Raw genomic sequence first — 14,312 nt, forward strand, 5'->3', positions numbered from 1 at the left:
CACAAAAACCACACTAAGCAAAATGTTTTTCTTGCAGGCATTACAATTGGCAACAATAAGGTCTCATGGAAATTTGAGGATGATCTTATCAGTATGCCTTGTAAATAGAACATTAGAAACCTAATTTCAACTCTATTGTCTTATGGTTGATAAAATGCAGGCAAAGAAGCGATATATGACACTTGTTATATCATGTGCATTTTTAGTATATTTCTACTTCAGCAGTCAACATATAAAATCAGACACAGCTCAAAGCAGTTATTTGGACCAGCTGCCCTCATATGCTACATTAGATGAACTGTCAGAGATGCCTCCAAGAGAACAGAGAAGACCACATTCTGCACCAAGGCCTTGTCGCATGGAAACCTGTTTTGATTTTACAAAGTGTGGAACTGATCCTAAAATTTATGTCTACCCTACTGATGGGCCTGTTAGTGCATCATATCGAAAAGTATTATCAGTTATAAGAGAATCTCAGTATGCAACAAGGGATCCAAATGAAGCATGTCTGTTTCTGCCAGCAGTGGATACACTGGATGCAGACCCACTGTCTCCAGAACACGCTCCTGATGTCGCAGCACGCCTGTCAAGGCTACCATATTGGAATAATGGTCGTAATCACTTGATATTTAACTTATATGCTGGTACTTGGCCTGATTATTCAGAAAGTGCTTTGGGCTTTGAGCCTGGTGAAGCCATACTGGCACGCGCTAGTGCATCTGAGTCGATTTTTCGTGAAGGATTTGATATTTCTCTTCCATTATTCCATAAGGAACATCCTGAACACGGGGGATCACCCGCTGCAGCCACCGCCAATCCCTTCCCGGCACCGAGACGGCATTTATTGGCATTTAAGGGTAAACGTTATGTGCATGGAATAGGCAGTGAAACAAGAAATTCCTTGTGGCATCTACATGATGGTAATAACATGGTTCTGGTTACAACTTGCCGACATGGAAAGTCATGGAAACATTTAAGGGATGAACGATGTGATGAAGATAATCGAGAATATGATAAGTAAGTTTGTCTAATTCATCTTTACTAAATATGTGCATTGCCAGCTGCAAATTTTCTAAAACTATGAATTTATAAACCCTGAATATTTCAGATTTGATTATGAGCAGCTGTTGGCAAATTCCACATTCTGCCTGGTTGCTCGTGGGAGACGCCTGGGCTCGTATCGCTTCCTGGAGTCTCTGGCGGCGGGCTGCGTGCCGGTGCTGCTGAGCAACGGCTGGCGGTTGCCGTTCGACGAGCGCATCGACTGGCGCCGCGCCGTCATCTGGGCCGACGAACGCCTACTTCTGCAGGTAATAGATAATAACCTCGGACGATTGCATTGCCAACCCTGGGCTAGGTTTATGATTAATTGATAGCTAGAAGTAACAAAAGTAGTCCTCCACTAACATTTTATTTTACAGCAATTAATAGTTTTGTGTATTTCTGGTGGCAGGTACCAGAACTGGTGCGGTCGGTGTCGCCCGAGCGTATCCTCGCGCTGCGGCAGCAAACCCAATTATTATGGGAGCAATATTTTTCCTCTATTGAAAAAATTGCCTTCACAACAATAGAAGTAAGTATTTCCTTTATATTTTCTCTACTTTTATCAAAATATTATTATCTTGAGTAATGTTGAAGTTTTAAAAAGTTTTCTTTATAAAAATAACCTACATTATGCACATTCATCAGGTGAGTTCCACAATATTTAGAACGAAGTAGGGTAGAACGAACACCGTCGCGAGGTAATTTACGCCTTCACGCCGAGCACGCTTCGAACACGTGCCTCGCCAGAGGCATATTCGCCGGCATGTGTTCACTGACGGGCTGCTTTGCGTGACAATTTGTTCTTTGGGTGGTTTGTTTTTTCTTGACCTGTCGGTAAATAAAATTGCACGAAAAAAAACATTTATTCACGGAAACAATATATTTTTACATACTAAGTACAACCTCCGCCAAACTGTATAACAGTTTGTTGGCAGAAATAGGCTCCTTTCTTTACATACTGTTTTAGACTATTTTACTTATTTAGGTATTTAACCTATTTTTAGATACTAGTATAAGAAATATTGAATTATTTACGACTAGGCATTTCTTCCACGGAAAACCAAAAACTATGGAACCGACATTAGCCTATAGGCTGGGCCAGGCTAAGTATTTTGTTTTCTGTGATTTCTTCTATGGTTTTCATAGTGGCGCCGCGTTTTCACTCATTTTCATTTATATTCAAGTGTGCCCGAACACTTCAGCGGCATAGTACCGTTACAACATTATTATCACTTTGATCTATTTCGTCAGATAATATTTGAGCGCGTGCTCATGCACCGCACGTCGCGGCAGCGCGAGGCCCTCGTGTGGAACAGCTGGCCGGGCGCGCTGGGCTCGCCGGCCACGTACGGGGACTCGCGCGCGCAGCTCCCGCGCGCCGCGCCCGCGCCGCCTCCACCCCGCCTCGCGCCCACCCCGCCCCAGCCGCTCCAGGTACCTACACGAGTGTGGAACAGCTGGCCGGGCGCGCTGGGCTCGCCGGCCACGTACGGGGACTCGCGCGCGCAGCTCCCGCGCGCCGCGCCCGCGCCGCCTCCACCCCGCCTCGCGCCCACCCCGCCCCAGCCGCTCCAGGTACCTACACGAGTGTGGAACAGCTGGCCGGGCGCGCTGGGCTCGCCGGCCACGTACGGGGACTCGCGCGCGCAGCTCCCGCGCGCCGCGCCCGCGCCGCCTCCACCCCGCCTCGCGCCCACCCCGCCCCAGCCGCTCCAGGTACCTACACGAGTGTGGAACAGCTGGCCGGGCGCGCTGGGCTCGCCGGCCACGTACGGGGACTCGCGCGCGCAGCTCCCGCGCGCCGCGCCCGCGCCGCCTCCACCCCGCCTCGCGCCCACCCCGCCCCAGCCGCTCCAGGTACCTACACGAGTGTGGAACAGCTGGCCGGGCGCGCTGGGCTCGCCGGCCACGTACGGGGACTCGCGCGCGCAGCTCCCGCGCGCCGCGCCCGCGCCGCCTCCACCCCGCCTCGCGCCCACCCCGCCCCAGCCGCTCCAGGTACCTACACGAGTGTGGAACAGCTGGCCGGGCGCGCTGGGCTCGCCGGCCACGTACGGGGACTCGCGCGCGCAGCTCCCGCGCGCCGCGCCCGCGCCGCCTCCACCCCGCCTCGCGCCCACCCCGCCCCAGCCGCTCCAGGTACCTACACGAGTGTGGAACAGCTGGCCGGGCGCGCTGGGCTCGCCGGCCACGTACGGGGACTCGCGCGCGCAGCTCCCGCGCGCCGCGCCCGCGCCGCCTCCACCCCGCCTCGCGCCCACCCCGCCCCAGCCGCTCCAGGTACCTACACGAGTGTGGAACAGCTGGCCGGGCGCGCTGGGCTCGCCGGCCACGTACGGGGACTCGCGCGCGCAGCTCCCGCGCGCCGCGCCCGCGCCGCCTCCACCCCGCCTCGCGCCCACCCCGCCCCAGCCGCTGCAGGTACACGACGCTGAGCGATGAACGAGCCGCTTGTGTGAAACGTGCTGGACATGATAGCTTGGTGATGGTGCCGTTCTGGGTACACACACGTGCACAGAAAAGCTCCATTAGCTGGTGCCAACTCGGCAGACTCTCTTTTGCCGATCTAATGATCACTGGACGCTACAATAATATTCACACATCCATAAATGTGTTTTTTCGGGACATATGTATCGATTTTGTCCGACCGGTTATTGATAACACATTTGCTATTACAATTTCTTAGAAAAAAAAAAGAAGACGTGAAGTAGCCTAGACGAAAGACGAAAGTGACTCTGCCCACAAAGCTAAAGGTCCCGGGTTTGAATCCCGGTACGACTGTCCAATATTTATTTATTGATTATTTTGTAGGCGCCCGATGTGCCCCACGCTGCGCCGCCGCCCACGCCGGGCACGTCGTTCACCGCGCTGCTGTACGTGCAGGCCACGTCGCCCGCGCTGCACCGCTTGCTGGCCAGCATAGCGTCCAGCGAGCACGCGGAGAAGGTCGGTACACACCGTGCGTTCAAGTTTACAGCTACTCCTGCCATGTCTCACCGCGCTGCTGTACGTGCAGGCCACGTCGCCCGCGCTGCACCGCCTGCTGGCCAGCATAGCGTCCAGCGAGCACGCGGAGAAGGTCGGTACACACCGTGCGTTCAAGTTTACAGCTACTCCTGGCATGTCTCACCGCGCTGCTGTACGTGCAGGCCACGTCGCCCGCGCTGCACCGCCTGCTGGCCAGCATAGCGTCCAGCGAGCACGCGGAGAAGGTCGGTACACACCGTGTGTTCAAGTTTACAGCTACTCCTGGCATGTCTCACCGCGCTGCTGTACGTGCAGGCCACGTCGCCCGCGCTGCACCGCCTGCTGGCCAGCATAGCGTCCAGCGAGCACGCGGAGAAGGTCGGTACACACCGTGTGTTCAAGTTTACAGCTACTCCTGGCATGTCTCACCGCGCTGCTGTATGTGCAGGCCACGTCGCCCGCGCTGCACCGCCTGCTGGCCAGCATAGCGTCCAGCGAGCACGCGGAGAAGGTCGGTACACACCGTGTGTTCAAGTTTAGACCTAATCCGGCCACGTCTCCCCGCGCTGCTGTACGTGCAGGCCAGTTGTGAAGTTAGGGCTTCTAGAGTTAGAAGCTTGGCTCTATATGATACCTTATAACCTTAAATTCCTTATTGTCGCGTCTTGGCACATTTGACATGAAAATGTTTTTGATGGGATTTATGGTTACCGTAATGTATTAACATGAAGTTCAAACGATGATCCTTTGATTAGAAAAATGAGTAATATATTAATATGACTGTGTGTAACAGGTGGTAATCGTGTGGGACAGCGACCGCGCGGCGCCGTCGCTGAAGTCGCTGGCGCGCGCCGCGGGCGACCCGCGCGACCCTCTGCCCGTGCTCGTCATAGATGCTACTACTCACTATCCTGGGTAACTAATCATTCAAACATTTTTTTATCGAACGAGCGAGCGAAGCGAAGTGAAGTTCTTACATTCAACTTGGAGCACACGGCTGGCTAGGGGCACATCCCGGCATTTCGATGTTTTTAAGCTGAACTATCAGAGGATAGTTTGATACACAATAACTTAAGTAAATTTGTTCTAATTTAAATGAAATTGGGTAAACGTGTAGTCGAGGGCATTATATTTTAGCCATTAAATTATGAGCAGACTCGATCAAGGGGTTATTGAGCTAGAAGAGCTTAGAAGGCTAAAAGCTATTTGTGAGGGGTCTTGCTATTCTGGTCATTTTTTTTGCAAGAAAATAGGGTCGAGTTTGGTATCAAATGAAAGTGCTCGGCTTACACATTTATAATATAGTTTTTAAATTTACAATTTTAAAATAATGATCTAACATTTTGGCGAACCGCGAGTTCTCAGTTCGGGGCGAACTACTAGTTATCTTAAAGTGTCGTCTCTAAAGTCTTCGACACACAGGACACAGGCGCGTTTTCCGGGCGGCGCGTTTTATATGTAAAAGCGGCGCGCCCGCTCACGCCCGCCCGGAAAACGCGCCTGTGTGACGAAGCCTTAAGTCGTTAGTGCGCGCCGCAAATAAAAGAGAGCCAAAACATTTTATTTCCGGCTCCTTAATAAGGACTCCCCCCAGTAGACGTCGACGATAATCGATAATTTTTACTAACAACTTGTGAAATGCCCTCAAGTCCCAAAAAACCCCCCCAAAAAAACCCTGTGTAATCGAGACACAGTCCTTCTTGGGTTTGAAGCTCTATTTCAAACCACTTTCTCTAGTGTCATATAATCACCTATCTTGCTCGGTGGTGAAATTTTGACTAAGCGACAATAGTAAAAGTACTCTCTGCTTTAGGTGTACATCTGTAGGAAACTGAGGCTAATTAGGGTTCCGTACCCAAAGGGTAAAAACGGGACCCTATTACTAAGACTCCGCTGTCCGTCCGTCCGTCCGTCTGTCACCAGGCTGTATCTCACGAACCGTGATAGCTAGACAGTTGAAATTTTCACAGATGATGTATTTCTGTTGCCGCTATAACAACAAATACTAAAAACAGAATAAAATAAAGATTTAAGTGGGGCTCCCATACAACAAACGTGATTTTTGACCGAAGTTAAGCAACGTCGGGCGGGGTCGGTACTTGGATGGGTGACCGTTTTTTTGCTTGTTTTGCTCTATTTTATGTTGATGGTGCGGAACCCTCCGTGCGCGAGTCTACTCGCACTTGGCCGGTTTTTATGTAATATTTTGTTGTGTCTATCAGGGAGGGCGTGTCGGCGCGCTGGCAGCCGCTGTGGGCGGTGCCGACGGCGGCCGTGTTCTCGCTGGACGGCGACGCGCCGCTGCTGGCCGAGGAGCTGGACTTCGCCTTCCGCGTGTGGAAGGACTTCCCGGAGCGCATCGTCGGCTACCCGGCGCGCTCACACTTCTGGGACGAGGCTAAGGTGCGTTGTTTGATTTTGAACCTTCCCAGTATTTAAATAGAGTCCAAATGCCGCCCGGTATTGACCGTGATGGTTTTCTCACTGGGTGATGCGCCGCTTCCGGCTGTGTGACTCGGCTTCCCCCTGTGAGAAGAATTCCATAATGCGTAGCCGCATCGTAGGGTAGCCGTCCTACGCGTTTACACTTCTAGGATGAGGCTTTGGCCATAAAAGCCTGAAATTATTAAATTATAATAACAGGCACCTCTTTAACCGCGTTTTAAAAAAAAACCGGCCAAGTGCGAGTCGGACTCGCGCACGGAGGGTTCCGCACCATCAACAAAAATTTGAGCAAAACAAGCAAAAAAACGGTCACCCATCCAAGTACTGACCCCGCCCGACGTTGCTTAACTTCGGTCAAAAATCACGTTTGTTGTATTGGAGCCCCACTTAAATCTTTATTTTATTCTGTTTTTAGTATTTGTTGTTATAGCGGCAACAGAAATACATCATCTGTGAAAATTTCAACTATCTAGCTATCACGGTTCGTGAGATACAGCCTGGTGACAGACGGACGGACAGCGGGGTCTTAGTAATAGGGTCCCGTTTTTACCCTTTGGGTACGGAACCCTAAAAAGCTGTTAATTCGGCCGCACGCTAACGTGTCACGTGTCGTTGCCTGTGCACAGAACGCATGGGGCTACAGCAGCAAGTGGGGCGGCGCGTACTCGCTGGTGCTGCCGGGCGCGGCGCTGGTGCACCGCGCGTGGCTGGCCGCCTACAGCGCCGCGCCGCCCGCGCTGCGCCGCGCCGTGCGCCGCGCGCGCAACTGCGAGGACATCCTGCTCAACTGCCTCGTGGCGCACTACACGCGCCGCCCGCCGCTCAAGCTGGCGCAGCGCCGCCGCTACAAGCACCACCGGTACAGGTCGCTGACCTTCAGTAGTCTACAACTATTCAATTTTTTTTTTTTTTATGGACTTGAGGGCATTCAACTCTTTCCTGTATAGTAATAAGTGTAGTGACTGGTAGTAACCACCAAAAGATTGCGTAAAGAAACATTATCGAAACCGATCCCTCCCTAAGCTAAAGCAGTATATTATGGTAGCTGTAGCAAAGCTATTAAACTGTTAGCACATTATATACAGTCAGCAGCAGAAGTTGCTAAGCGGGCCAGGTGATCAAAATGATCTTGACGCGACTTTATTGTTAAGAGAACGAGGGCGCGTCAAGGTAATTTTGAACACCTCGCCCGCTTAGCAACTTCTGCTGCTGACTGTACAGTCAGTCGCTGCGTAGTTCAGTCGCTATTTGATACATTGACTGTACAGTCAATATATCAAATAGCGACGGCCAAAGTCGCCAAAATATATCGGGCCATAATGGACATATCCTTATTTATATCGGAACGAAAATGTTACGATGAATTTGACCAGTTTAGCCGTCACTGTCTGCATGATGCAACCTCCTAAGCACCATACATCGGCCCTAATTATACTACATTTCAAATACCAAGGCCCGATTGCACTTGAAACTTAACAATGGGGCTCATAATGTTTGCCTTTTGTTATCTAATTTGGAGCACTTCAAAATACTTCAAATTGGCACGCGTCGGTGCAATCTGCATTGTTTAAAAGGCGTTTAAGCACTTTTGCTCTAGCCAGGTATCTTTTGTTATCACTAATCCTATTGTTAACGCCCAATGACCGTCTCAAGTGCAATCGGGCCTTGGTATTTGAAATGTAGTATACCTAAAGTCCACTTTGGTCGCAGGTCGTCTTGGAGCGACCCGGAGCACTTCGTGCAGCGGCAGTCCTGCCTGAACACATTCGCGGCGGCGTGGGGTTACATGCCGCTGGTGCGCTCCGTGCTGCGGCTCGACCCCATACTCTTCAAGGACCCCGTCTCCACGCTCAGGAAGAAGTATAGGAAAATGGAGCTGGTCGCTTCCTAATTAGGTTCCCAGTAAGCTTCATCTTGTGACTTACATAGGTAAGTCACAAAACAATAATACAAAAACAATAATAACAAACAATAATATAAAACAATAATATGTGAACGACAGTTTAATTCAGTGCAGTTACTCAGATTTAATTTTGGAGGAAAAAAGTTACCACTTCTTCCGAGGATATAAAATGTCTAATTTGAAAAAAAAAAACTGGACCATATAGATACTCCATTTTTAGGATAGAAAGAGCTCGTGATTCTGAGTGGAAATAACATAAAAAATCCCAAATTTGAAAAAAAAGTGTAGGGGACAACTTAAAAAAAAACGCCCAGCTGGCATTGGTGTCTATTATTGTAGTGCGTATTGTAGAAAAAGTGAACAGTATACCTACCGGTCCATGGATTGAAGTTTGAGTGGACAATGAGACTGGGCTATTGTAAAGAAGTCCGGACACCTGCCATAACAATGCGAATATACGTTATCGATTACCTTATATTATAATTTATTATTACGTCCACGATTGATAAAAACTACCCTCCTTCCTCGGGCCTCAAACTATCTCCACCTCCATCCTCCATACCAAATTTCATCTAAATCGGTTCACCTGTTTAAGCGTGAAGAGGTAACAGACATACAGTTACTATCACATCTATATGTATAATACTGGTAGGGATTTATCCTACTTAACAATTTTAGTTTTTTAGCCTTTAGCTAGTTTAGTTCACCAAAAAACTGAAACATGGAATTTTCGCATTCTAATCCACATGTCTATAAAAATAAATAAAAACAGTATAAGTGCTATCTTATACAGCCGTTGTAAGCTGGCACCGCCACGCGCCATCGTGATAGAATAGGTTAGGTACCTATGTAAACTCATTCATATATAAAATGTTAAAGGCTTATCTCACGAGGAAGAAAAAAAATCGGGCATACGGTTTATATACCAAATGATTAGAATACGATTTTGTATAGCATAAGTACATGTGATGCTTTTAACTAAAAAGTACTTATACTTTCGTCGATGAGAGCGATTTTTAATTCCATCCTCACCTTTTCTTAAAAGCAGCCCAAGTTAAGAGTAGATAAGTGTAAGTGTTGATACGCAGAAATCGAGTATACCAGGGGTCTCATAAACAATCGATGATAGGTACAAAGGGGTGTGAAAGAAAACTAATAAGTACTAAGTTACTATCAACATTTAGGTACCCAGTGCGCAAATAAAGCTTTACTTTAGTGTATACAGTCTGCTGTAAAGATAGTTGACCCCCCCTGCAAGAAAAAATCTTTGCAGGAGGACAGTTATCACTGCAGCTGACTTTACATATGTAGCTACTCTACATTATATATAATCATTAGTATAATTATGAATGAATGAAGTTTTTACTACATACATTGATTTAAAATTGAAACTAACACGGGACTTAATCGCGTAAAACTTTTTATGGCCTGACAGGCAGGATGCCTGTGACCACGTCACGTTCGAAGCGTCAGGCCATCAATCGTCAGATGACAACCAAAACTCATTACTTACTAAAAATAATTAAACAAAAATCAACCTCTTTTGGGTATTAATATGGTTCACTATGGCTATTAACTTGTGGCAGGTGGTAGTAATTAGTGAGTTTTGTCTGTCACCTGACGAAATAAACGGTAAGTTTTTAATTTTATTCGACATATTAAGAGCAAGAGCACAGGGAAGCAGGCGAAGGACTACCGAGATTAAGAAATAATTAACGCCATAAATTTATAGGTATATGAGTGTGTATTAATTTAACATTATAAAGATTAAAATTGTTTTTGTAAAAGTGGTAAATTGTATAAAAATATTATAAATGGAACACAAAACCTTACGGCTGCAGAGCTGAGAGCCAGAGAGAAAGAGCAGGACCACAGATCACATCTTTGACAGATAATGTACGGCATAGACAATAAATTATGTTTCCAACAGTATTACGCGATTAAGTCCCGTGTTAGTCTTAACACATTCAGTGCCGAAAACCCGACTATCGGGTATTTTATGATTTCGTTCCCAGGCCGGACGACCCGATAGTCGGGATCGTGGTACTACAGCTTTATATGACGAAATTTTTGGCGCGGATGTCTTGTTTGGCTGGGTGGCAATGAATGTGTTAAAATTAGAAGTTATTACTGTCACTCAAAACATACTGGACTCTAAAGCTTTGGATTCCTCCGAAAGCGGTGCCGTCATATAGCGGCCGTCTCCATACTAAATAATACGGCTAAATATGGATGTCGTAGTATTTGTATGGAGACGGCCGCTATATGACGGCACCGCTATCGGAGGAAACCAAAGCTTAATTGTTATCTAACGAGCATACATCGCACTCGAGGAGGCATCGTCACGTCAGTCAGTCAGGTTTACAGAAAAAGAAACTTAATTTTCAAGTACCAAATCTTAAATTGCCTAAGTCACTGACTTAATATAAAAGAAATAGACACACAAAGCAGAACAAAAACGTCAACAAATGTGGATCCCAATGACGTTTCGCACCATTTGCATTGATGATAAAAACGCTTACGTAAATTTTGAGTCAAGATAAATGTTTCGTACAGAAAAGAGCTTAATGTCGTAAGCATTAAGTGTCAAATTTGCAAACATAAGTACCAACACTGTTAAAAAATTTAGTGCGATGGCACTAAACGTAACGTATTTACGTCAAACAACGTCAAACGAGAATAATGAACGAATGGAGTCACTTTGGTACACTTTAATATGTACAGGAAAACCAATTGAAGTAATAAATAAAACAAATTTAATTTAATCGGGAGCTCAAATAAAATTAATTCGTGGTTCAAATTCAAACAAATTAAATTTTTAATTCGTATACGTCTTGAAATAAATTCTACTAATAAGTAGTACCAAATAACTGTGTATTTAAGATCTACATTTACTCATAGCACGGGTGCACGGGGACATTTAGGTACTGATTGTATTTTTTTTTTAAGTCTACCTATACTTTATAAAAAAATCAGACTGTGTTCAGACAGGTTTAGCATTTACAGTTAGTAGCCCTTATTGGTGGTGTATATGTCGGAAACAGGGAAATGGGCCGAACACACAAGTGCCGTTTTGCCTTGTTTAAAACTGCATCACTCCTATCTCTTGCTATAATTAAATAGCAGTCCACTTTGCACGTCGCATAGGTTTTCTTGGAAATCTTGAATTTAAACATAATATTATTCCTTATGAATTCAATATAAAAATATAAAAAAATATTGACCTCACATCGACTCATTAGATTTTTGTTCCTTGACATCCCTTCTTTGGTACTAACAAATTAATTTATTCAAAACCATAAAATTACCACCAGATTACATAAATTATGTAATGCTATCCAAAGAACTAACCGAAAGAAATACATTCCATCCTTTTTCCTTGTTTTATCATTGTTATTTTTACATATTTTAACGGCACATTTCGTAATTGTTGACAACTTCACATTTGAGCATTTCAAACAAGACTAAACGAAAAAGTGATGCGTGATCTGTTTTGACATTACTTTTGTGGAACCATTTTTGGCGGCTGATTGGGTATCCAGTTCTTTATACTATATCAATGGCCTAAGTTAGAAAAAAATATAGCTAAGAGCTCATTTAAGTGGCCACTTAACAAATTAAAATAATTAGCTGTCATGAGCCATTACATTATGATTAAATAGTTTTAAATACCAGGCCCTAGTTTCACAACGGTGACAATTATCATAGGACTTTTACATTAGGCATCATCGTTACTTAACGTCAATTGTTAACGTGGTGAAATATTGATTGCTATTGTCAAATTTTACTAACTCACGTGCCTGCGTAATGCCCCATCTAGTGCGATGTTATGCCAATGAGTTGCTCTATTATTGGATTGGGCATGTCGCATTATTGTGCGTTTACGGGACACCCTGTATATGCAAAAGTAGGTATTGATTGTGACTTTATTTCTCAAACTATCCATTAGGTATTTAAATGTTACAAGGTAAGTATCTGTTATATCACTAGACCAAATAAATGAAGAAGACGTAAGAATCCAACTAAAATCAACACTTTCATTTCCCAATACCTACTAATATCCTGTTTTTACTACGAATTCATGGATACTTTAGACCTTTAGAGTTTTAGAGTATTTTTTGTACAGGTCAGTATTTACTTATGCCGTTATCCAACAAAAGGCTCAGAAGTTAAAGGCGCTATAGGCAAAAAATAATAATAAGCAAACTGCTTTTTTGTATCGGAAGTCTGGCCTACCTATATGATATTATTATCATATAGCAGCATTATTATCACTGGCATATTAGGGCTATAACCGCAAAAATCGAAGTTCGCAAATTGCGGGCATTTTTCTCTGTCACTCCAATTACGCCTTCATTGGAGTAAAAGAGAAAGATCCCCGCAATTTGCGATTTTCGGTTTTCGCGGTAGCCCCCCTGTTATCTGCCGTAAGTGCGGATACACACGCACATGCACCTATACTATCAACTGCCATAGAAGTAAGAAGTCATTGAAGTGTGAGATGATGTCGAACGTAAAAAAATTCGAAATATGATATTGCTATTCATTGCAAGGTGTGAAATAGCTGAATCAGTCGTGGTTGCAGCCTTAACCTGTTGTGCGTCACATGTCAAAACACAGCCTGTCGTATCACTCGCATACCGAGTTGTTGCAACAGAGCAAAGGTTAGCAGTTTCTTATAGCCGGTTTAGACTCTCGGCTCGTGGCTCGGCTCGCGGCGCGTCTCGTGGCTCGCCTCGAGCGCGTAAGCCCGTCGAGCTACTGATTACACTCGCCTCGTGGCTCGGCTCGCGGCTCGTCTCGTGGCTCGCAAGCTCGTCGAGCTAATATATTTTAAACACTAACAGCACGGCATAAGGTTTATAACCGAATGACAAGCCGAACGCGAGTGTGAACGCAAGCGCGCGTCCCGCGCGAGCCCCTTTGGCTCGTGCCCAAAAAACCGCTCCTCCACGTAAGCCAGGCGAGCGCGAGCCGAGCCGCGAGACGAGCCACGAGCCCAGCGCTTAAGCTGGCCATACACACTAGGGTACGCCTGCGCAGTTTTACCTGTACAGTTCAACTGCGCAGGTAAAAATGAGCGTGTGTGGCATTCGACTGTGCAGTTTTCTACGAAGCACAGTTAACCTGCGCGAATATGAAAATAGATATTTTTTACCTGTGTGCTCCTGAACTGTACAGTTAAAACTGAGCGTGTGTGGCGTTCGCCTGCGCAGGCCTCAGTTGATCGCGGTCTCGTAAGCGGAATGAAACGCTAGTTGAGTTAAATTAACTTTATAAATCAGAGCCCTGCCTAATTCCCCTGATGATAAAATATGTTTTTTATTCTTGTATTATTTTTTTAGACTTGAAGTATAATACATGGTGATTTGGTACCATATGTCTGACCATACTCTGAGGTGTGGATAATATAGGTCATACTCATATTGAACAACTTTTATTATGGGACCAACCCCGAAGTCGTTATTTTTTGTCTTTCTTGCGCTTTATCATTAAAAAAAAAACAATAACGTTAATATAGTGCTGCGTCAACATCAAGCACAGCTGACGACGGTGCCATGGCTACACAACTGAGAGTTTGTGCAGGTTTACCGCTGCCGTCTGTGTGCTCCACCCAGCTAGGGTTTACCTGTGCAGTTTAACTGTACAGGTAAAACTGTGCAGGCATACCCTAGTGTGTATGGCCAGCTTTACACTCTCGTCTCGTGGCTCGGCTCGCGGCTCGTCTCGTGGCTCGCGCGAGAGTCTAAAAGCCGGTTCACAAAATGAAGGTTTTTTTGACAATATACACATTAAGTACCAATTTATAGGTTGTGATTGTAAGTGCAACTCAGGTACGGACCTACGATTTTACGGTTAAAATAAAAGTACAATATTTGTAGGTCGCAAGTCGCTAATCTTAAGTTCCGCTGGGGCTGGGGCAACGATAGGAAAACCACATTTTTATACAGGC

At 46.0% G+C, this 14,312-nt stretch overlaps 2 protein-coding genes across 3 annotated transcripts in view; one reads left to right on the forward strand and one right to left on the reverse strand.

The window, feature by feature from the left end:
- Positions 1–14,312, reverse strand: part of LOC134647233 (negative elongation factor D) — a 387,727-nt gene that overhangs the window by 12,724 nt on the left and 360,691 nt on the right. The window lies entirely within an intron of this gene.
- LOC134663274 (exostosin-1) lies at positions 38–8,359 on the forward strand. Its single transcript, XM_063519686.1, has 9 exons — positions 38–1,017; positions 1,109–1,310; positions 1,454–1,573; positions 2,296–2,478; positions 3,856–3,990; positions 4,805–4,926; positions 6,234–6,414; positions 7,083–7,315; positions 8,167–8,359. Exons 1-9 carry the CDS (start codon positions 143–145, stop codon positions 8,345–8,347), a joined length of 2,232 nt encoding a protein of 743 aa, XP_063375756.1. The 5' UTR covers positions 38–142; the 3' UTR covers positions 8,348–8,359.

This window comes from Cydia amplana, chromosome 4, assembly GCF_948474715.1.
Source record: "Cydia amplana chromosome 4, ilCydAmpl1.1, whole genome shotgun sequence".
NCBI classification, from domain to species: domain Eukaryota; kingdom Metazoa; phylum Arthropoda; class Insecta; order Lepidoptera; family Tortricidae; genus Cydia; species Cydia amplana.